Consider the following 22,920-nt stretch of genomic DNA (forward strand, 5'->3'; position numbering starts at 1 on the left):
TATTTCCATGACCGGAAAAAGAAAGATTATGCACCTTGAAAGAATGTGATTACTTAAAATAAATCACACTTCTGCATTAGTTTTTTTTATTATTTTAGAGCATAATATCTATAACATTTATAAAGAACAAAAAATGTCATTTTAGCATCGTCCTCATTAATACTTTTAGAGCCCTTTCTAATAATTGTTACAAAGATTTTACATAAAATTAAAACTTATTTAAGCTATTGATATGGAAGTTGTAAGAAGTTAATAGCTACAGCTAAATCAATTTTCAAAACAGATTGGAAGCAACTTAAACTGTGTTTTCAAATATTTGAAAAAAAAAACATAAATATTTTCCCCCATTACTGAAGTGGTCAGTTACTGAAGATACATAAATGATTCAGTTTCTGAGCACAAAGGAATATTTTATTGTACTGAAAAATAACCAGATGCACTAAACGTGACAATGTGAACAGCACTGTTCTGATTATTATAAATACTAGATTTTTCAGACTATAAGACACTCTGGACTATAAGACACACTAAGCTTTTGGGCAGGTAAACAAGAAAAAAAAATCTGCCTCTGCCTCCCAGCAATTTTCCACCTTGCAGCAAACAGCAAGGTCAGCTTCAGCACAGCCTGATTTTGCATGAGCAGCTGATTGGCATTTGGGTCAGCCTCCCGGAGTACCGCTTATCAGATGTTCTAGGCTGCGGGGATCCTGGCCGCCCATCCAGGCTGCCACCTATTGTCACCTCAGTATGCTCCATTTTCAGTCTCCGTGTGTCCTGTTTCCAGCTCATTTCTGGCAGTGGGGATTGCTGCCGCTGCCTATCCCCGCTGCCTGGAGTGGGCCAAAAATGGGATGCGTGGAGGCATTGATAAGTGGCAGCAGCAATGGCCGGTGGTGATCCCTGCAGCCTGGAACAGCTGATTGGTGGTATTCCGGGAGGCAGATCCAACCACCAATCAGCTGCTTGTGCTAAATCAGGCTCTGCTGAAGATGACCAGGCTGTTTGCTGCAAGGAGGCAAATTGCTGGGAGGCAGAGGCCGAAGGGTGGAGGTAAGCGAGTGGGTGGGGCTTCAACAACATTAGTTCTATAAGACATTTCCACCAACTTTTTGGGGGGGGAGAGGGAAGAGTGCGTCTTATAAAATATGGCAGATTTTTTTCCTATTATAATCCATATAGTCTAGAAACAATTTATAAAAATAACAAAAACATTCATAAAATAATTACATCATTTAAAAATATTATTATTTAGCATATGGCTTATCATACATGGCCTAGCAATATATAGTAATATTGCACCTAAATTAGTAAACACAATCAAATATAAGTTAAAATGATCTATGTTCGAATACTAATGTTTAGGCCAGTGATGGCGAACGTTTTTTGCCTCAGGTGCCAAAAGCACACACACACAATTGCGCTTGCTCGTATGCTCACTCCCATAATTTAATGCCCCCCTGCGCTGTGCCCTCTTTGCATGTGCACATGACACACACACGGCTTTCTTGGACCCTGGGGAGGGTGAAAATAGCCTCCCCTGCTCCCTCCCCGGAGGCCAGAAACAGACCATTTTCTAACTTCCGGTAGCCCCGGTAGGTCCGTTTTTCACCCTCCCAAGACTCCAGAGACTTTCTATGAGCCTGGGGAGGGTGAAAAACAGCCCAATAGACTTCCGGGTTGCCCATTGGGCCGTTTTCTCCCTCCGGAGGCTTCAGGTTTCCTTAGATTATAGCCGGTCACAATGCAGTTTAACAAGACACCCTGCAGTCACACTGAGGGGAAGATATTATACCGCTGGCAGCCAGGCTATTCTGCAGACTTTCCTGACTCTCAAAATATATAGCAACATGAAAACGGACCTTTTCAGGCCCCAGTGACAAGAGAAATCTGAAATACTATTTGAATCTTCAAAATCAATGTCGAGGAGCTCAGCAAATCCAACAGACAGTATGTTTCCAAACTCAATGGAACTGCATCTACATGGAGGGAAGTATGCAGTGGAGTACCCCAAGGCTCTGTTTTACGCCTAGTACTCTTCAACATCTTCATCAATGATTTGGATGAGGGAATAAATGGGGAACTCATCAAATTTGCAGATGACACCAAACTGGCAGGAATAGCCAACACTCCAGAAGACAGGCTTAAGATACAGAAGGATCTTGACTAACTTGAACATTGGGCACTATCTAATAAAATGAAATTCAATGGTGAAGAGTAAGGTTCTACATTTAGGCAAAAAAAACAAAATGCACAGGTATAGCATAGGTGGTAACTTTCTCAATAGTAGTAACTGTGAGAGGCATCTTGGAGTCCTAGTGGACAACCATTTAAATATGAACCAGCAGTGTACAGCAGCTGCCAAAAAAGCCAACACAGTTCTAGGCTGCATAAACAGAGGGATAGAATCAAGATCACGTGAAGTGTTAATACCACTTTATAAGGCCTTGGTAAGGTCACATTTGGAATACCGCATTCAGTTTTGGTCACCATGATGAAAGAAAATGTGGAGACTCTAGAAAGAGTGCAGAGAAGAGCAACAAAGATGATTAGGGGACTGGAGACTAAAACATATGAAAAACGGTTGCAGGAACTGAGTGTGTCTAGTTTAATGAAAAAAAGGACTAGGGGAGACATGATAGCAGTGTTCCACTATCTCAGGGGTTGCCACAAAGAAGAGGGAGCCAAACTATTCTCAAAGGCATCTGAGGGTAGAAAAAGAAGCAATGGGTGGAAACTAATCAAGGAGAGAAGCAACTTAGAACTGAGGAGAAATTTCCTGACAGTTAGAACAATTAATCAGTGGAACAGCTTGCTTCCAGAAGTTGTGAATGCCCCAACACTGGAAGTCTTTAAGATGTTGGATAGCCATTTGTCTGGAACGGTATAGGGTTTCCTGCCTAGGCAGTGGGTGGGACTAGAAGACTTCCAAGGTCCCTTCCAACTCTTGTATTGTATTGTAATTTGACAGTATCATAGACATTTTTAAAATAAAGCAATTAAGACTGGAAACAACACAGATGTTTGCTATAAACCCCTAAATACTTGTTATAAAAATATTTCAGTTATTTGCAGGTTAAGTTTACTTCACTCAAAGATAATATAGCGAATACTTAATCAAGCTTTCCAGGTGTGAAAAAAATGGAAGGTAAAATGATCGTAATGAAACAAAAATAAAAATTCTTGCTGAACAGGAATTCTGCTAACACAAATTATATAGCATTTACAGCATATTTCTACACAAATCAATCCACTATTATATGATTAAAGAATTGATGCTATAGTAGTATGACATAGATTTACCTCTGTTTCTTCTCCCAAAACATCTTCTTCATTGGCCTCTTCCTCAGCTAAATAATTCATGAGAAAATGAAGTTATTAATTAAAATATTTTTGATTATAAATCAAAGACATACTGAAACCTAGATCTGTTGTCCCTAACCTTTCTGGCATGTAGGACTGGTTTTATGGAACACATTTTTTCCACGGGCCTGGAAGGGGGTGGTGGTTTCATGTGCAAGCCAAATCCTGCACATGCACAGATGGAACCATTATTAGCTTACCTGCTAATTGAACAGTCCGGTTCCTAATAGATCATAGACCAGTACCAGTCTGTGGTCTGCCCCAGATGTTTAAATATTATTCTGTCTCCATTTAAATATAGCATTCAGTTTTAACATATTTGTCTTTTTTGAGTTATAGTAAATTGAACTGTAATACTAATTTCTATACTGTACAGTTTAGGGCTTCTATCATTAAATAAAAATCTTTTGGCCAATACTCTTTTTTCAATTCCCATCCAACATTTCAACAACTGCACTGATAGCTGATTTATGTGTTGACCATACGACATGTGTTATTTCTACATTTTCTTATATTTATTATGCAGTGGAGTGGCTTTGACATTTTTAAAAATGAAAGTTTAACATGAAAACAGATAAATAAATAATAAATGCTGCAAGTCATATTTTTAATGTCAATTTGTCATCATCATCCTAGACTTTTCCCGCAGGTGCGAGGTCTGCCTTTTTTAATGTCAATTACTGTATTTTTTTGGAGTATAAGATGCACCTTTTTCCCTCAAAAAAGACGCTGAAAATCTGGGTGCATCTTATACACTGAATACAGCATTTTTTGCCTCCCAAAGCCCCTCCCCGTCACCAAAATGGCCATGCATACCCTTATGGAGGCTCTCAGAGCGCTCCTGGGGGCTGGGGAGGGCAGAAATGAGCAAAAAACCGGGCCGTTTGGGGGGGGGGCCAGCAGCACTCTATAAGCCTCCATAAGGCTATGCATGCAATTTTTTTGACGAAAAACGGGCCATTTTGGGGAGGTTTGCAGAGTGCAAAAACTTTTTTTCCTTTTTGAAAGCTCTTTAACTGATTGATGAGAATTACATAGATCCAAGTACTGTGCCAACAGAAACACCTACCTTTCTACTATATTTCTCTCTCTATCCCTCTACCTACCTACCTATCTCTCTCTCTCTCTCTACTGTATTTCTCTTTTTCTCTCTCTCTATCCCTTTATCTACCTACCTACCTAACTACTCTCTCTGTCCTATCTATCTACTGTATTTTTTTCTCTCTCTCTATCCCTCTACCTACCAACCTACCTACTCTCTCTTTCTCCCTACCTATCTACTGTATTTCTCTCTCTATTTCTCTCTCTATCCCTCTACCTACCTACCTACTCTCTCTCTCTCTCTCCTTTTATCTACCTAGTTACCTAACTACTCTCCTTCTCCCTCCCTCCCTATCTACTGTATTTCTCTCCCTGTCTATCCCTCTATCTACCTACCTACTTTTTTAAAAAAATTGTCTCTTCAAAACCTTGGTGCGTCTTATACTCCGGTGCGTCTTATACTCCAAAAAATACAGAATCTGTGAACAAATGATTTTTCTATCTGATTGATCCTGGAAGCTAAATAGTGCTTGGATGGAAAACTACAGTACCAAAGGGAATATTGAGGCTATAGGCTACACTGGGAAGTCAAAAAACATTCCAAAACAATGCAGAAGGAAATGACAGTATTGCGAAAAAACCAATACAATTGTATCCATAGTCTTCTTGAATTCGAAGACATATTTTCTTTATGTCTGCGAAGTATTCTATAATTTAGCTCGCTCATTCTCATGTCGGAAGTACCGAGGCACTTCTGGGTGAAAGGACTAGCCAACAACATCACCGTTGCCCAGGGGATTCCTGGTTGAGGACTCCTTTCATGTCCCTGTTAAGTTGCCCACTGACATGGTACCATCTATCTACTCGCAATTGCCCACTTTCCTGCTGAGTCAGCAGGAGCGAATGACAGAGCTCACCCTTATCACGGGTCTCGAACACGAGCCTGCCAATTGTCAGCCATGCGTCCTAACCATGTGAGTCACCACACTCCTATATTGTTTAGTTAAGAGCAAGTCTATTTGATTAGTTTTCAGTTTTAGTTGGAGCCAAACTTGATTTGATGCTTAGCTATTCTGTGGCTTGTACTAAGATGTGAGAAAGGGAACTAAGCCAAATCATATTAAGTCATATGAATCTAGATATATTAGATGAAAAAGTCCCATTATACATGACCCAAACCTATTTTGCAACCCATCTAGAACAGCAGAAACATATTTGGCATATTGTTTAAAATATATTAATATACAGAAGTTTTTTGGCTAGCATGTTCTTCATTCGTTTTTCTAATGCTCTCTTTTAGAACACAAATGATTCAATTATATTTTATGCAAATTGTAAGAAGAAAATATGATTATTCCTAAATCTCATATGCCAGCATTGGAGGAATATTTGGGAGGTGGGGTGGTTGGCAACACCTTTAATGGAGACAAATCAGTGCCAGAGTTGACGAGACTTTTTTGTCAGCATTGCAAAATCAAATCTCAGCTTCTCCATGATTTCTCCCCTGAAGATCAATCCAATATTAGATATCTCCTTTGAGTAAGAATCCTCTTTACAACCACAAAAGAGATAATAATATAAATTCTATAAATCCAATGAGAATAGATAGCACTCTGGATCTGTACATTGGAATGACATTTATGTCTCTCCAAGATTAATCTCAGCATTCAGATTTGTTCAGTTGAATTTGCTGTATTTTTTCAAAAACCTTAATTTTATGTTGTTGCAATGTAATTAGATGAGGCGAAACATGTTCTGCAACAACTATTATAGTGAGTACCGTGTTTCCCCGAAAATACATATCCTGATAATAAGGCCATGCCACATTTTTCGGGTGGGCAAAAATGTAAGCCCTTCCCCGAAAATAAGCCCCCTGGACAACCCGCCCTCCAGCCAGGCAGAGCACCACTCACCGAACTAGTGATATCCCGAAGGCGCCAAGTCGCAAGAATGGAGTGGGGCAAAGGCTCGCGTTGCTTGGCGCATTTGGGATACTGCTAGGTCGATGAGCAGTTCTGTGCTCAACTGGAGAGGGGGGGTTGCTGGGCGGTTGCTCTCTTGCGAGCGGGCTCCCAAAGAGCCGGGCACAGCCTCAGGTTCGAACAGCTGTATTGCGCTGTCGCAGAAACACTACACAGCAGCCATGAGGTGACCACACTCACGAGCAGCCACCTGGAAACCCCCCTTTTCAGCCAGGTACAGCACTATTCACTGACCTAGGGGTATCGCCAATCCGCGCAAGCGCCTGTTCGCTTCCCTACGGCTCCAGCTGCTTGGTGCCTTTGGAATAAACCCCTAGGTTAGTGAATGGGGCTCATGGCTGGAGAGGGGGGGTTGTGCGAGCAGCTTTTCCATTCCCCTCTCGCACACCTTCCAGCCTCACGATGCCCTTGTCTAACTTTCCCTGCAGAGCCAGGGCATCTCCACTGCCGCCACCGCTGCATGACTTTTTCTGCAGCTTCCAAAGCACAAAGGTAAGATGCTGAGTCTTCCAGAAGTTGCCACTCTGGGAATACGCTCTATGGTTGTACGCTGTGGGAGTACGCTCTGCCTCAGCCAGCCCACAACCAGAGTGTACTCCCAGAGCGGCCGCTGCTGAAAGACTCAGCTGCATATCTCCGGAGTTTGGAAGCCAGAGAATAGGTTATGCTCGGAGCGCGGCGGCGGCACACTGGCCCTGCAGGGAGAGCTGGGCCAAGGCATGGAGAGGTTGGAGGAGGCACACCAGCTGGGGACAGTACAGGCACTTGCACAACCTCCCTTTCCAGCCGGGCAGAGCGCCATGCACTGACCTAAGGGTATCCCGAACGTGTCAAGCCGCGGGAGCTGGAGGGCTTAGCGCTTTTGGGATTATCACTGGGTCCGTGAGTGGCGCTCTGCCCGGCTGGAAAGGGAGGTTGCGGGGTGGCTGCTCGTGAGCAGTCACCTCATGGCTGGTATGTTGTGCTGCTGCGACAGCGCAACACAGCCATTCGCCCCTGAGGCTGTGCCCTGGCTCTTTGGGCGCCCGCTCGTAAGAGAGCAGCCACACGGCAACCCCAAAACAAGAAGCCCCCCCGATAATAAGACCCAATCAATATTTTGGGGGTCAAAAGAAAATAAGACCCTGTCTTATTTTCGGGGAAACACGGTAGATCCTCCATGTTTATTTTAACTATTCTGAGATTGTGTACATTTGTACATTTTAGGGGGTGACACGGGAACGATTTGCATTTTCTTTAGAAAAAAGACTTGTCGTTTACTGTTTTTGAAAATATGGTAATTACTGATCTTTGTTTTACATCTTGTATTCTAATATAGCCTAATGGCTAATTAATAAAGTATTATTGTTGTGTAAATCTGTAATAACAAAAATACAGGTAGTCCTCGTTTAGTGACCACAATTGGAACTGGCAACTCAGTTGTTAAATGAAATAGTTAGTAAGTGAAACTGCAACTGTTCTTATGATCTGATTTCAACTTTCCTTTGCCTTACAGACCTGCAAAGGTCACGGCTGTCACTAAACGAGGATCTGTGTTTTGGCTGAATGGAAAAATGTAGTATGATTTTGAATTGCATTAACACTACTTAAAAATAAATACCACTTGCTAAATAAAGAATATAATTTTAATTTAATGTAGATTTTATTTTTAATCTGTGTTTTTTAAAGTAGTCTGAATGCAGTTTTAATTAAATGACACATTCAAAGTCAACCCACCGAATCTTTTGAATTAAGCCATCCTTTCATGCAGCAATCATATTGCTTCTTTTTTCAGGAACATGTATTATTAAATATGCTTGTCAATTTTGTTTGATCAATTTTCTTAGACCAGTTGTTAAACTATGTAGCCTTTCCTAGATCCTTCCAACCACAATTAAGAATTCAAACGTGACACAGATAAATTTTCCATGGGCAGATACCTGAATCCAGGCATTTTTCGCCAATAACCCTAGAATACACTTATTATCTCACTCAGTTGGGGTTTTTTTTGGAAAAATTCAGCTGAGTTATTTGCCCTACACCCACACCCAGCACATATTTTCCCTGGATAAATGTCCATTTATTTTTCTTCACTTCATCTTTAGTTTCCGATTGCTTAAAGGTCAAATTTAGAATGGAAGGATTTATATTCCTTGCGGACAGCTCGTCATTTGTATTCTTTTAGAGAGTCATTGATGCTACTTGGAGGATTATCTCTATCCTCAGGGTCACCTGAGTAGTGCAAATGGGTGTGAAATATTCTTGGAACTGCTGACATGACTATATTATAGACTGGAGATAGATGATGTCGAATCCCTCCCCCTCTGTTCAATTTTGACATAGAAGGCCTTTTTGACCCTTTCAAATCAGATTTTGAAAGAAAACCCAGATGAACCTCCAAGTGCTTCAATGACCCTCTAAAAGGATGCAAATGTCTGCAAGGAATATAAATTTTTTCATTCCCCACCATCCAGTCAGACCTGAAGAGGCTTTTTTAATGAGAAGCAAAATGTTTTCAAAGAAAAACAAGTCCAGTTGCCTCTTGAAAAAGCACCTTTGGGATAACCATGACCTGGAAGGCTGAGAATCTCCATAGAATTTAAAATTAAACCAATAGCTGGGCACTAGGCAGCTTGGAAACCTACCCAAATTATAAAAACCTCAATGATCAGTAAAAATATATCAGGTAGAACACAGAACCTTGAGGACATTCAAGAGAGCTGTCAAAGCCACCAGACTGGAGATTCCAAAATTAAGCTATAAAGAAGAATGTTCTTCCTACTGAAAAAGTAAGCATTTTAATAGGCTCGCATCATAGTAGCAAGTAATCCCTAATGAACTTAATTCTTAAGAATGCAGCTGTCACCATCATCTTCCTCTCATCATGCCATTATTCATGAAACTATGATATTACATCTATTCCAGAGTTAGGAAAAAAGAATTATACTGGATGTAGGCCTGCAACACCTCCACTAGAAGTAAATATGTTAACATTTCTTGTTGTAACAACCATCTTTTCTACAGAATGCCTGATTACGTATGCTACAAATTAATACTTCAGCCAAGGCAGATCTGACCAAAGAATAGCAAGGAACCTACCATGCTGCTCTAGATATGTCTGGAGTCTGTTGATGAGATCTTGTTTGTTTCCTTTTGCCTCCAGTCCTCGGGCTAAACACTCCTGTTTCAACTCTGCAAGCTGTTTTAAAAGTAGAAAAGATTTAACCTTAATCAAACATGTGATTTCCTCTAGACATATAAAAATTAAAGTGAAGCTCTAAAAATTAGGTCATATCAGCCTCCGTTGACAAGCAAAAGATGTGACCTTCAGAGAAATAGGCAAGATTCTGTTAGTATGCAACCTATTTCAATAAAGCATAGCTATAATTTTCCAGTGGAGCTGTTTTCCTCATCTGGTCTACCTGTAGAGTGGGCACTCCTGCAGGCAGACGCTGTGGTTTAAAGATGACTCTCAAATGTTTACATCAACCTGACCTTGAAAGGAAAGCACCAATGGGAGTGTGAAACCAAGAAAACGGAGGAATTTCTTCAAAAACTCATTAGTCGATGAAGAAACTCAAGTTGGACCCATCATTTTAAGTTATTAGATCGCAGTAATGATACATTAACGATTTTCTTAAGATTTTCATGCTAACAAGCTGCCCGACAAGTAGGCAACCCCCGGATTTCCCATAATGTATCCCCAAAAGCTTTACTTGTTCAACGGGGGGGGGGGGATGACAAAAAGCAACACGTTAGCACGCTTGCAGATGGTTTACAATTCCGGAAAGCAAAAGGTTGAAGACAGGGGCGCCGTTCTTTGAAAAGGGAAGAGGAGAACCGCCGTGGAAGGGAAAGGCCATTGGCCAAGAATGATCAAGTCCGGGCTGGGAGACAAGACTCCAGACGCGCGGCGTGAGGAGAGTCCCAGCATCTCTTTCCCGCGCTCTGGGAAAGGTTGACAAAAGCGAACGGAGTGTCCGTTAACCCACCCACCCAAATAGAAGGCAGCTCCCGCCTACGGCCGAGTGGGAGGAGAAGGCCGAGCGCCGCTTCTCCGGGGCAAAGGAAAAACGTGCCCCGCCGCCCAAAGTAGCCTCCATACCTTCAACTTGTGCAGCTCCACCGCCTCCGCCGCCATCTTAATTTCGCCTCCCTCAACAATCCAACTCCCCGCTCTCAAAAACAGCCCCCACCCACCCACGACGCCCCCCGAGAACCCTCGCCGAGTCCCTGGCCCAATCCGAGCCGCGCTCTCACTCGAACCCTGTCCTTCCCGAACGTCGATCCTCGCCATTGGTTGGTGGGTGAGGAACCGGATGGAGGGTCAAAAGAAGGGTGGAAAGGAAACCACCAATAGGAAGGAAGTGGCCCGGCCGGAACGGTTGCTGACTAGCGAGGAGGAAGTAGGGACGGGGAGGCGTTAGAAACCGGCCGCGTCGTTTTATCCGCGGGCGGAAAAAAGAGGCTGCCCGCGGGGGTTTTCTTCTCGTCGTAACAGTGGGAGCCGTCGGGAAAGCTGTCAGGTAGGTAGCTAATGAGGTTGGAGCAGAACTGGGTCGGGGTGCAGGAATCTCTGCGAGAAGAGAAGAAAAAGGATCCTTTAGGCCAGTGGTTCCCAACCGTTTTTTGGCCATGCCCCGCCTAAGCATCTCTAAAATCCTGCCCCCCCCCCCGCATATAATTACTTTACTCAAAAAGTGAGCTCTACTCACGTGGAAGAAGCCTAAAAGGCCATTAACTTGGTTTAAACAAGGTTCAAATTACCTCCATTAAAAATCAAATTGCCCCACGTTGAGAACCACTGGTTTAGGCGCAGCGCCCCCCCCCTCCTTTTGGGCACCAAGGACCGATGTGGTGGGGAGACGTTTTCTGTAGACCGGAGGGGATATTGTTTCTGGTCAATGCTAGTAAATGTACCAAGGCATTCTGGTGCTCTGGGTTTCTCGATCTCAGGACTGTCTGTGCTATCAGGCGACCTTTCACAGCTGTTCATATCCATTAAAATAGTCCTTAATTGGAGAATGCCACAGTAGTTTTTTTTTTTTTAAAGCAACTGTGCTGGAGAAGCAGCAATGAAGTCATCATAGGAGGTGTTTTTATTTATATGTAGAGTCTTTCTTTACAAGGAAGTTATGATGGTGAAATCTATTGGGAGATGCATAATTTTCTTGGTCTGCAGATTCAGAGTGGAAAGAATTTGGGTTACTGTTCCTTCCTATCATAGCAACAGGAAGCTAGGCAAATAACAAATGATTGCTGTCACTGTTTGCTTTGTTCTGCCTGGCAGCTATGGCTCTGATAATAAAAGTAAGTGACTCCCTCCTCTGGGTTTGTTCCAGCTGATAGTGAGGAGAGATCTAGCCCAGGGGTTCCCAACCCCCGGTCCATGGACCTACAACCGGCTGCAGCATGCCAAAACCCAGGCCATGCAAACAAGTGAAGCCCCATCCACGGAATGCAGGCAACATGCAAATCCATGCCACCACTGTGGAAAAACCTCTCTCTATGGAATCAGTCCCTGGTGCCCAAAAGATTGAGGGCCGCTGATCCAGCCCACCATCGTCTTTCATTCCTGTTTTACATCTACAAGAGGCTGCTGGATGAGATCATCTTACAGCATGGAATAAAGTAGGGGTCTCCAACCGTGGCAACTTTAAGATTTGTGGACTTCAATTGCACAGAATTCCCCAGGCAGCCGTAGAGTTCTGGGAGTTGAGGTCCACAAGCCATAAAGATGCCTCAGTTGGAGACCCCTGGGATAAGGTATGACGATCCTGATGATGATATCCGGCTTTATATCATTACTATGGTCTGATCTGGTGATGTCCTAGATGCTTGCCTTTTCTGTGGGAAAAGAACCTTGTAAAAGATTTCTGTCAATTAGTGTACAAGCTTGCCATAAACACAGTTTTATGAGGAAATTATGGGATGTACAAGGATTAACTGAGTGATTCTGAGACAGTATTTTGATTTGGCTCCATACAGCTCATTCTCGTTCTCCCCACCCCCACCCCACCCCAAACTACCAAGCTTAAACGGGGGCTATTCTATGTTTTCTGATGTGCATTCACACACCTATACCAATAGATGGGTGTCTACATATATACACACCAATGTATCTTTCTCAACAGCATGAATGTTGGAGTAGCCCACAGTGAGATGAATCCCAACACGCGAGTGATGAACAGCCGAGGCATTTGGTTAGCTTACAGCATTTCTGTGGCTGTGCTCCATATCATCTTTCTTAGCATTCCCTTCTTCAGTGTCCCTGTGGTCTGGACTCTAACTAACGTTATCCATAACCTGGTAAGTCTAAACTCTTGATCTGGGCCAATTTATTGGCCATGTTCTGAGAATTTAGGATATAAATTGACAGCTTTTAAACTTAAGTTTAAGTTAAGTTTAAGTTTAATAAATTTATATGCTGCCCAATCCTGAAGGACTCCGGGCGGCTTACATAAAAGACAGTTTAAGAAGTACTAAAAAGTTTAAAAGTAGAAGACAGAGCAGGTTAAAACACAACGCACACTCAACTGTAATGGGGCTGGACCTCATTCAAGAGGTCAACAGCCTCAGGCCTGCCGGAAAAGCCAGGTCTTAATAGACTTTTTGAAGGGTGTGAGAGTGGGGAGGGTCCGGATCTCTGGGGGTAGATCGTTCCATAGGGCCGGAGCAGTTACAGAGAAGGCCCTCCCCCGAGGAGCCGCCAAACGACATTGTCTAGTTGACGGCACCCGGAGAAGGCCCACCCTGTGAGATCTTATTGGACGCTGGGAGGTATGTGGCAGGAGACGGTCCCGTAGATATCCAGGCCCTAAGCCATGTAGGGCTTTAAAGGTAATAACCAGCACCTTGAAGTGCGTTCGGGGACCGATCAGGAGCCAGTGCAGCTCGCGGAGGATAGGTGCAACATGGGTGTATCTAGGTACATCCAATATCGCTCGCGCGGCTGCATTCTGGACCAATTGTAGTCTCCGAACGCTTTTCAGGGGCAGCCCCATGTAGAGCGTGTTGCAGTAGTCGAGTCTTGAGATGACGAGGGCATGAGTGACCATTTGAAGTGCCCTCTGGTCCAGGTAGGGCCGCAACTGGGAGCCTCCTGTACGGCCTGCCACAAGTGACCACATTCCAATCCCACTGCGGTTTCATTCACTGTACAATTTATTTAGGAATATTTTCCCCCCAAATAGTTCTGCCCTAGGTGATTTTACACATTTACTAAAAAGTGCAAGAGGTCATTATTTTTACAATTGTTTCAGTTGTATTCTTCAGGAAAGTAAGAAAGGGAGATGGGCGGTTAAAAACTAGGAAGGAAGGAAGGAAGGAAGGAAGGAAGGAAGGAAGGAAGGAAGGAAGGAAGGAAGGAAGGAAGGAAGGAAGGAAGGAAAGAAAAAGATTGTTACTCTTTTTTTGTTTGTTTCTCCCAGGTGATGTATTGGTTTCTCCATACAGTGAAAGGGACCCCCTTTGAAACGCCTGACCAGGGCAAGGATCGCCTACTCACACACTGGGAGCAGATTGACTACGGCACACAATGGACATCCTCCCGCAAATTCTTAAGCATTTCTCCAATCATTCTGTAAGTGTTGGGTAATACTCAGGCCAGTTTTGCTATTAAAATTGCTGCTATAATTGATTTAATGGTTTTATTAATTTAATTATTTGTGATCATTGATAGCAATAGCACTTAGACTTATATACCACTTCACGGTGCTTTACAGCCCTCTCTGAGGGGTTTACAGAGTCAGCATATTGCCCCCAACAATCTAGGTCCTCGTTTTACTGACCTTGGAAGGATGGAAGGCTGAGTCAACCTCAATCTTTGTCAGGATCAAACTTCAGGCTGTGGGCAGAATTTGTCTGCAGTCCTGCATTCTAACCTCTGCACCACCAGGGTTCTTAATATTTTTTACATTTTGCATGTATATGAATTTGGGCCTCCTATTAGCATGTATTATGTAACATGGTCTCCATATTCATTTAAAATTGGGGGCCTTAGCTCAAATGATTATCAGCAGTTTACAACTTGATTTTCGGTGCAATTATCTTCTCAACTCTTAGTCAAGAATGTATACTTGAAACTGACTTTGAAGTTACCAGGTTTATTGAATCAAAGAAAGCTTCTTGTTTTAAGTCATAAACTAGTTTTTGCAAGGACTGTATCAACAGAATAACTTGTGCTTTTCCAGACACGCTTTTCTCATTCTTGAGATATTTAAATTATGTAAGTTCAAAAATATCCAAAGCAATCAAATTCACTATTTCTGATGTTATGATGCTCTACCACAAATAGATTTTTCACCAATTTTCATGGTAGAAATTCATATTCTTACAACCAGAAAGTGATATGTTTGTGAAAATAGAGCTACCCGTAATAGCTGTACCAATTTTGCTGATCCATAGTACCTGGGAGAAATCTGCAGTTGTCCTCAAGAATGTGAGGACAGTCAGTATGAAAGTTGGAAATCTTTTAAACAAATCCTGTCTTTAGATTGGCTGATTCCCCTAGTCAGAGAAATACTGGGGAGCAATAAGAATTGAAATTATTCGCACTCTGAGTAAGACATAGCAACAGGTGCTCAAAGACATGAGAAAGAATGTCCATAGATAGCCAGCAGTCTCTGAAGCCCCTCTGGTGTACTGTAATATGGCGTAATCTGGTGGGCAGAGTAGCTGAAAAAGATTCCCAACTACCTGTACCTAGGCCACTGTTATATAAACTACATCAGAGGTGGGCTGCTCCTGGTTCAGTCGAACCTGTAGTGGCAGTGGGGGGAGGCTCCGCCCACCCGCCCAGATAATTATGTGCAGAAGCATTGCACGTGAACACGAGTGAAGTGGTGGTAAACCAGTTAGGAACCCACCACTGAACTAGATGCATATTTTCATCCAGATTTTAGGTGTTAGATTGAACTACATTTCTTTCCCAGTCACTGTCAACTCTCCATGTTGTCATGGGGACAGAATGAGTGGGAGTGCATTCCACGCATACTGTTGGCTGGAATGGGTTCTCAGATTACTGCTGCCGGGTTGGGAGGGGTGTATCTATTGGATAACGTGATTTATGACACAGATTGAGAGGAGGGAAGGAACAGGGGTAAAGTTCAGAAGCAAATAAAACAAAGCAAAATTTGACTGCGAACAAATCTTGCCTAATGAAGCTATTAGTAAATCAGTTTTTTGTATTAAAACATTGGCTTGATTATTATGAATCAATTATGGCATTGTTAGGAAACTTGACAGGCACTCATCTGATGTGAAATAGTAGTTCCTTTGGTAGAAAAATCCATATTGATTATCACTGATTTCCTAACTCAGATTGAAAGTGCACCAAGGGATTTGACCAAAGTAAGGGGTTTGATTTGCTCAGAAATATCTGTTTCTCACTTATAAAAGTGCGACAAAATGCTGGTTGTCTATGAGCTAAATGCTGGACTGCTAATAATTTCATTTTCCTAAAACAGTTAGTCCTTTTTTAATGCCCACAATTGGGACCAACCTCTTGGTCATTAAGCAAAATCTTTGCTAAATGAAACCACAACTGTGCTTACGGCCTTACTTTTCTTTTACAGGCTTGCGAAGGTCATAAATGTGCACATTGTTTGCATAGTTACTTTTTCACCATCTTCACAACTGTGAATGGTTGCTAAACAAGGCAGTCATTAGAGCAAGGACTACCTGTAATGACCGTATTGCAGGACTCTTTCCATCATCTTTCCTTAAAGGAAAACTAAGCAAAAAAATATATATGGAGAAACTGGAGTGCATATCTGTAACTAATCAAGTATATTTCTTACCTTTCAGGTACATTTTAACCAGCTTTTATACAAAATATGACCCTGTGCATTTCATAATCAATACCACTTCACTCCTGAGTGTCCTCTTGCCCAAATTACCCCTGTTCCATGGGGTCCGTCTCTTCGGTATCAACCAGTATTGAAGCAGAAGGGATCTTGGGACTGCTGAGACGCTATTCTTCCGAAGTAAAACTAGTTCCAAGAAAGTGTGGGCAAAGCTGTGGTTGCATCACCTCGGACTCTCTCTGGAACCAGGTTTCGCTGGGCGAGGCAAGCCAAGCTGCCACTGCTCAAACAACTGAGCCACTGCTCAAACGACTGAGCAGCATGGAGAATTCTTTGACGTTTCTGGCAAGGAGATCGAAGCCACGTTTCTTGTGGTTAGTCTATACTAGGGGTGGAATTCTCTGGTGGAATGAAACAATAGAATTTCACGCGAACATGAGTTCTCTAGCTCTCCCATGTAAAAATTCCCGCTTTTGCTCTTTGTAGTGGGGGACTGGGATCCCTTTCTGCAAGGGATTTCATGTTGCTTAAGATCACCTTCCTTTGATTTGTAAACTTCCCTTCCTTTTTTTTTCAAATGTGGTTGTGCTGCTACATTTCCAGAGTTTTCCCACTCAGGAAAATGAATTAGCCTGCTGTGACAGGTCTCATACTTACGGTTCTAAGTTGTGCAAATAATATTTTGTAAATACGTGGTAGGTATATATTAGCATAACTTTGTTCATTCCAGTTGAATGCAAAGTATAGAGTACTTTGCGCTGCCCCTCTACACTCTCCCCCGCTTTCAAGTAGGTTTTCCGGTTATAAAGGCATAATGTAACACAACATTGAAGTTGGAAGATGCAAATTTAATTATACATTTAGTCAGTGTTCTGCACTGCTTTTGTTTTTCATGAACCCTGCTTATACCAGCCCCGTGAAATTATCAACATAAAAAGCTGAAAAGATAAATGACATGGGCAGATCACTTATTTAATCTGTGTATGAACCTTTATTTGTTGTTGGTTTCTATCATAGTTCCCCAGCTTGTTAAAAAAAGTCCTTATTTTTATAGGGCAGACATCTCTAACCTGCTGTTTATAGGCTAAAGGAATCTCATTTCTTATGAGGTTTCTTCACACATCCATGAAAGTGATCCAATGTTACGTCGAGGGAATTGGTTTGAAGCACAAGATGAGCGCTCTGTTTACTGGTATTTCAAATAGCCATCTTTAAAAAAAAGTAAGAAAGGCAGTCAAAAACAAATAAATAAACACAAGCTTATAGTTATCAGCACTTTATAGCTATTTTTTTCTGATCAAAGTTTGTGCTAAATATTGAAATGGTGGTTTTAAATTTGCTTCAAAAATCCACAGGGGACTGTACTCTATTCTCTCTCATTCCTTACCATTAACTCTGGAAGTAGCCAATAAAAGTGTAATACTAAAAGCATCCAAGTGGGACTAAAAGTCTAAGTAAGAACTAGATGTGTCAGTATTATGTTAGTATGAAAAGCAATCATGTTTGCACCCACCCTCCAGATCAGCTTTTATAGGCTTATCTAGAAAATCGGTGTTTCTCAAACTGGGCAACTTTAAGACATGTAAACCTCAACTCCCAGAATTCCCAGTTGAAGTTCACTGTACCAGAGTTGAAAGGCCAAAGGGGAAATAATGACTTCAACGATCATCCCAATTGGTGTTCCTTCAGTCAGACACATACTGAACAGATGAAAACCTAACACTAATCTTAACCATAATGAAGGCATCACTGCTGAAATTTTCTATAAAGTTCTAACCTACTACTAGCCCCTGTATTTTTCCTGGTTTTAAACCCCAAATTGCTGTGGATTGGAGGCTTCTGTCTGCCTTGCTTTAAGCCACCTCTGGAAAAGTTGCTCCTTCACACAAGAAAGCAAGCAAAAGGCTGAATGAAGCTGCCCTTTCCTGTTTCATCTCAACCCATCTTAAAAGCAGACTGTTCCTGCTCTGTCCTCCTAGATTGGCTATTTAACATTTTGATGATCTCTGCCCATCTTTTAACTCATACCTTTGAGGATGACATTTCTCCTCATTTAGTGTGCCCTTGCAACAATCATACACCTCCTGAGCTACTCCCCCATTTTGGAACAGTGTTTGCCCGTGCATCCAAATTGCTCACTCCCTCCTGGTTTTTAGGAACACTTTCAAAAAATACAGGTCTTGGAGGCTGGAATGCTACAATCTGTTCCCTCCAGCAATAGAAATGATCTTTTGCTTGGTGGTTGAATTAAATTCTGGTTTATTTCTTACTGTGTCCTATTTTAAGCATTGTAATTATTGCTATTTTACTCTAATGTGTACTGTATGTTTTTAATCCAATTTACAATAGTTGGGATGTATGCTGCTCAGAGTTGATTAGAGCAGCTTATAAATAAAATTAAACCCAAAGAGAAAATGTTTGGCTCCTTGTGTTGCTGTTTTTAACCTTGCCTAACACTTCTCAAATGAGAGAAGCAAGACATCTTGGTATGCCTTCAAAAATGAGGGGCATTAATTCTCTGAGTCCAAATACAGAATAACAGTTGGAAGGGACCTTTTAGATCATCTAGTTTAACCCCTGCTCAAACAGGAGACCATATACCATTTCTGACAAGTGGCTGCCCAGTCTCCTTGAAAGTCTCCAATGATGAAGCTCCCAGCCAAGCTATTCCGTTAGTTTATTGTTCTTACTGTCAGAAAATTACTCATTACTTCTAGGTCAAATCTCTCCATCAATTTCCATCCATTATTCCTTGTCTGGCTTTCAGATGCTTTGGAAAATAGGTTGTCCCCCTCCTCTCCGTGACAGCCCTTCAAATGTTTGTTATGTCACCCTGGTCCTTTTCTTCATTAGACTAGCCATGCCCAATTCTTGCAACCATTCATGTTTTAGCCTCCAGAACCCTAATCATCTGTGTTGCTCTTATTTGCACTCTTTCTAGAATCTCCACATCTTTTTTATAGTGTGGTGATCCCTCTGTTAATGCAATTCATTGGCTTTTTGGGCTGCTGTTGCACACTGCTGGCTCATATTTAATTGATTGTCTACTAGGACTCCCATGATCCCTCACAGTTACTGCTATTAAGCCAGGTTTCACCTAATCCAGTGATGGCTAACCTTTTTGTCATCGCGTGCTGAAAGTGCACACCCATAATGCAATGCACACACAACACCCCTCCCTGTGTGTCCCGCCCCCCCTGCACATGCATTTGCAACCTGTGCTCCCCGCAGATGCACGTGCAACCTTCCATGCCCCCCGCACGTGACACCACCCCCCAAGCCGCATTTTGGACCTTACAGACCTCCCTGAAGACTTCTGGGACCAAAAAATGGGGCGCAGAGGGATGCAACCCCCATACTCCCCCCCACCCCCCATGCATGCATGCACATCTATATGCACAGCAGACCCAAAAATCAGCTGGCCGGTGGAAGGCACATACACATGTGAGGTGGAGCTGAGCTGGGGCAATGGCTCATGTGCCCGCTGAGAGGGCTCCAAGTGCCACCTGGGGCACACGTGCCATAGGTTTCCCACCACAAACCTAATCTGCACATGTACTTTTGGTTTTTCTTGCCTAAGTATAAGACTGCTTTTCTGCATTCAAGTGTTCTGTATTCAGTTTTCAAATCTGTTGAGATCCATCTAGGGCAGCGATGGCGAACCTTTTTTGGCTTGTGTGCCATAAGGGGGGGGGAGTGCAGGGGAGTCGTGTGCGAGCATGCCACACCCATAATGCAACGTGCGACACCCCCTAGTGCGCATGCGTGCATCAGAGGCGCTTCCCCCCCCCCATTTTTTGCATGCTTTTTTCACCCTTCCCAGGCTCCAGAGGCTTTATAGGAGCCTGGGGAGGGCGAAAACAGCCCCCTCCGAGACCCCTTGAAGGCTTCAGGTACCTTCAGGAGGCTTCCCTGAAGGCTCCGGAGGGAAAAAAACGACCCTACGAGCAAACTGGCCATAGGCTCACCATCTCGGATCTAGGGTGTTGGCTATTCCTGCCAACTTAGTATCATCTGCAAATTTGATAAAAATTCCCCTATTCTCTGATCTAAGTCATTTATGAAGATATTGAAGAGTACTGAGCTAAGACAATCCATCTGGTGGTGACATTATCTATTTTGTAGCTTATCAAGAAGTAGTTGTGATCTACTTTGTTGAATGCCTTACTGAAATCTAAGTATACTATGTCCACAGCATTTTGCTAGTCTACTAATTTAGTCACTTTGTCAAAGAATGAAATAAGATTGGTTTGGCATGTTCTGTTATTAACAAACCCGTACTGACTTCTAATTATAACTTTTGTTTCTAGATGTTCAGAGATGTTTTTTGATTATCTTTTCCAGTATCTTTCCAGGTACTGATGTTAGGTTGATTGGTCTGTAGTTTTGTGGGTTTGTTCCCCCACCCCTTTTTTGAAGATGAGAATCACATCAGCTCTTTTCCAATCCTCAGGTAATTCCCCAGTGCTCCAGGATTTTTGAAAGAGGTACAGTGGTTCTTAAGAGGACATCTGCCAGCTCCTTCAGAACTATGGGATGCAATTTGTCAGGTCCCAGTGATTTATATTCATCAAGATCAGACAGGTGTTCTCTTAATATTTTCTTGCTTATTTTAATTTTTATTTCTAGTCTGCCTTTTGCAGTTATGTTTTTGGTAGGTTGGGCTAGTTCCTTTTTGCATGAAGACTGATGCAAAGAACGAGCACTCTGCTTTCTTTCAACTGCCTGTTACATCCTTGCTATCTTCTCTCTTTAATGGACTGACCGTTTGACTTTTTTCTTATTTACATGCTGAAACTTTTAAAACTTATTTTTGACTTTTATTGCAAATTTTTGTTTATTCTGAGCCTTTGCCTTCCTGACTTCATTTTTGCAGATACTATCTGCTGCTATTCTGCCTTAGTTATGTGTCCCCCTTTCCATTTTTTGTACATATCCTTTTTGTCCTTCTGTTCATCAGATTTTTGTGCAACCATGCTGGTTTCTTCTGAAATTTCTTGTTTTTCTTTTTCAGTCGTAGTGCTGGACTTGGCTTTTATTATCATATTTTTCAGATTTCCCAAGCTTCTTGGTTGTTTCCCCTTTTAGGATTTTGATCGAAGAAATCTTTCCCAAGCTGTGTTTGTTAAAAATCAACTCTTTTAAAATCTAAGGCTCTGGTATGATTATGTTCTGTTGCTTATGTTTGCATTATATTGAAATTCAGTATGCCGTGGTCACTCTCACCCCAAAATTCCTGTAATTTCAACTCTCTCTCTCACTTCTCTGTTAGTAAGAATTAAGTACAGTATGGCTGTTCTTCTAGTTCCCTCCTCTACCTTTTGGACAACAAAGTTGTCAGCTAGGTTGGTCCCAAGGTCCATTATGGTTCCTGTCACTAAACAATTCTCTAGATGTAGTATCTCTTTCTTTATATGTAGTCTGTCTGAAATCACACTTTTTCAGTGGATGAAATACGTCTTCGGCCTCTTTCATCCACTGCTACACAGCATAGTACCAAAAAAGGAGAATATTTGTAGCTTGGGGTTGAAATGAAGGATCCTTGTTACTCTTTGAGCTTGGTTGATATTTTGCATCAGCACTGATATGTTACCCAATTTTGGAAATGAAACGTCTGCAAAGAAACAGCCAAGCTCAAAGAAGAAGCCCCTCACACAAATAGTCTATATGCTGTAGGAATCCGTGACCCGGCTTTCTCTAAAGCAGTGGCCTCCAACCTTGGCAACTTTAAGACTTGTGGACTTCAACTCCCAGAGTTCCTCAGCCAGCAAAGCTGGCTGAGGAACTCTAGGAGTTGAAGTCCACAGGTCTTAAAGTTGCCAAGGTTGGAGACAGGGCTGGGTTTCAACCGGTTCGCACCGGTCCCTGCGATCCGGCTGGTCGCCGAACCCGGAAGTAAGTAACTTCCGGGAACGGCGAAGCCCCCCCCCCCCCCGCGCCCGCACACCCGCGCCCGCTCCTTACCCGTTTTTTTGAATTTCGCGCTTCCCACGCATGCGCAGAACGCATGCGCGATCCTCCAGGAGCAGCTGGAGCATCGCGCAGACGCTAATATGCATGTGCATGCCGCGTGCATGCACGCGCGCACCACATGCGTGCGTGAGGACACTGCGTGCGCGCGCCGCATGCGTGCGTGCGTGAGGACGCCGCCGGCCTCGTTCCAACCGATCCGGTTGGAACGGGGCGAGAAACCCACCCCTGGTTGGAGACCACTGCTCTAAAGCATACCAAAGCTATAGCACTCCCATTCTGCAATGCTCCAATGGGATTCTCTCTCTGATAACATTTTCCTAAGTACAAAACCAGATGTTGGATGGCCAATTCCTGTTTCATTGGAGCCACTCCCAATGCCTCTTTTTGACACAGCCATTGTTATGGTGAATAGCTTTAAGTGGGGCTTTCCCAAATGTCCCTCTACTAGGGAGGTGTCCACAGAATCTAGGGGGAGTGAGAGGGACCTTTTAGTTGTACATTATTACAATAAATCCATCTTTTCCAAAACTTCATTGTATTGTTTCCATTGTTCATTTTGGTGTTATTTTCTGGGAGGTACTAGGTACTACCGTGTTTCTCCAAAAATAGGACCCACCCCAATAATAAACCCAACCCTAATTTTTTGGGCAGTGGGCCTAATATTGCCCCTACCACAAAAATAAGCCAGCAAGTGGCAGGGCGGGTGGGACAGCTGTCCGGCTGCAGCCCGCTGGCCCCTTGGGTCAGCGCAAATACCATTTTTTTTCTGGGTGAGCGCT

General features: G+C 42.8%; 2 protein-coding genes across 2 annotated transcripts in view; one reads left to right on the top strand and one right to left on the bottom strand.

Annotated features, from left to right (window-relative positions):
• The window catches only part of SARNP (SAP domain containing ribonucleoprotein), a 72,294-nt gene extending 61,679 nt beyond the window's left edge, over nucleotides 1-10,615 (bottom strand). Inside the window, exons 1-3 of the mRNA XM_087710280.1 lie at nucleotides 10,468-10,615; nucleotides 9,462-9,561; nucleotides 3,301-3,347 (exon numbers count right to left, since the gene is read on the bottom strand). Of these exons, the coding sequence (XP_087566406.1) occupies nucleotides 3,301-3,347; nucleotides 9,462-9,561; nucleotides 10,468-10,503 (183 nt within the window). The 5' untranslated portion in view covers nucleotides 10,504-10,615. The remainder of the gene's footprint in view (nucleotides 1-3,300; nucleotides 3,348-9,461; nucleotides 9,562-10,467) is intronic.
• A 108-nt stretch (nucleotides 10,616-10,723) lies between these two features.
• Nucleotides 10,724-18,583, top strand: ORMDL2 (ORMDL sphingolipid biosynthesis regulator 2). Its single transcript, XM_014074729.2, has 4 exons — nucleotides 10,724-10,888; nucleotides 12,497-12,671; nucleotides 13,793-13,944; nucleotides 16,170-18,583. Exons 2-4 carry the CDS (start codon nucleotides 12,498-12,500, stop codon nucleotides 16,303-16,305), a joined length of 462 nt encoding a protein of 153 aa, XP_013930204.1. The 5' UTR covers nucleotides 10,724-10,888; nucleotide 12,497; the 3' UTR covers nucleotides 16,306-18,583.
• Nucleotides 18,584-22,920: the final 4,337 nt, after the last annotated feature.

The sequence above is a fragment of the Thamnophis sirtalis genome, unplaced genomic scaffold (genome assembly GCF_051295495.1).
Source record: "Thamnophis sirtalis isolate CommonGarterSnake01/CBP01778 unplaced genomic scaffold, rThaSir2_p1.2 scaffold_3, whole genome shotgun sequence".
NCBI lineage: Eukaryota > Metazoa > Chordata > Lepidosauria > Squamata > Natricidae > Thamnophis > Thamnophis sirtalis.

What these genes read in the sequence shown, in the direction of transcription:
- ORMDL2 (XM_014074729.2), top strand. Translation starts at nt 12,498, where the DNA reads ATGAATGTTGGAGTAGCCCACAGTGAGATGAATCCCAACACGCGAGTG. An exon ending in CTAACGTTATCCATAACCTG is followed by an intron (nt 12,672 to 13,792) that starts GTAAGTCTAAAC and finishes TGTTTCTCCCAG; the next exon opens with GTGATGTATTGGTTTCTCCA. An exon ending in AGCATTTCTCCAATCATTCT is followed by an intron (nt 13,945 to 16,169) that starts GTAAGTGTTGGG and finishes CTTACCTTTCAG; the next exon opens with GTACATTTTAACCAGCTTTT.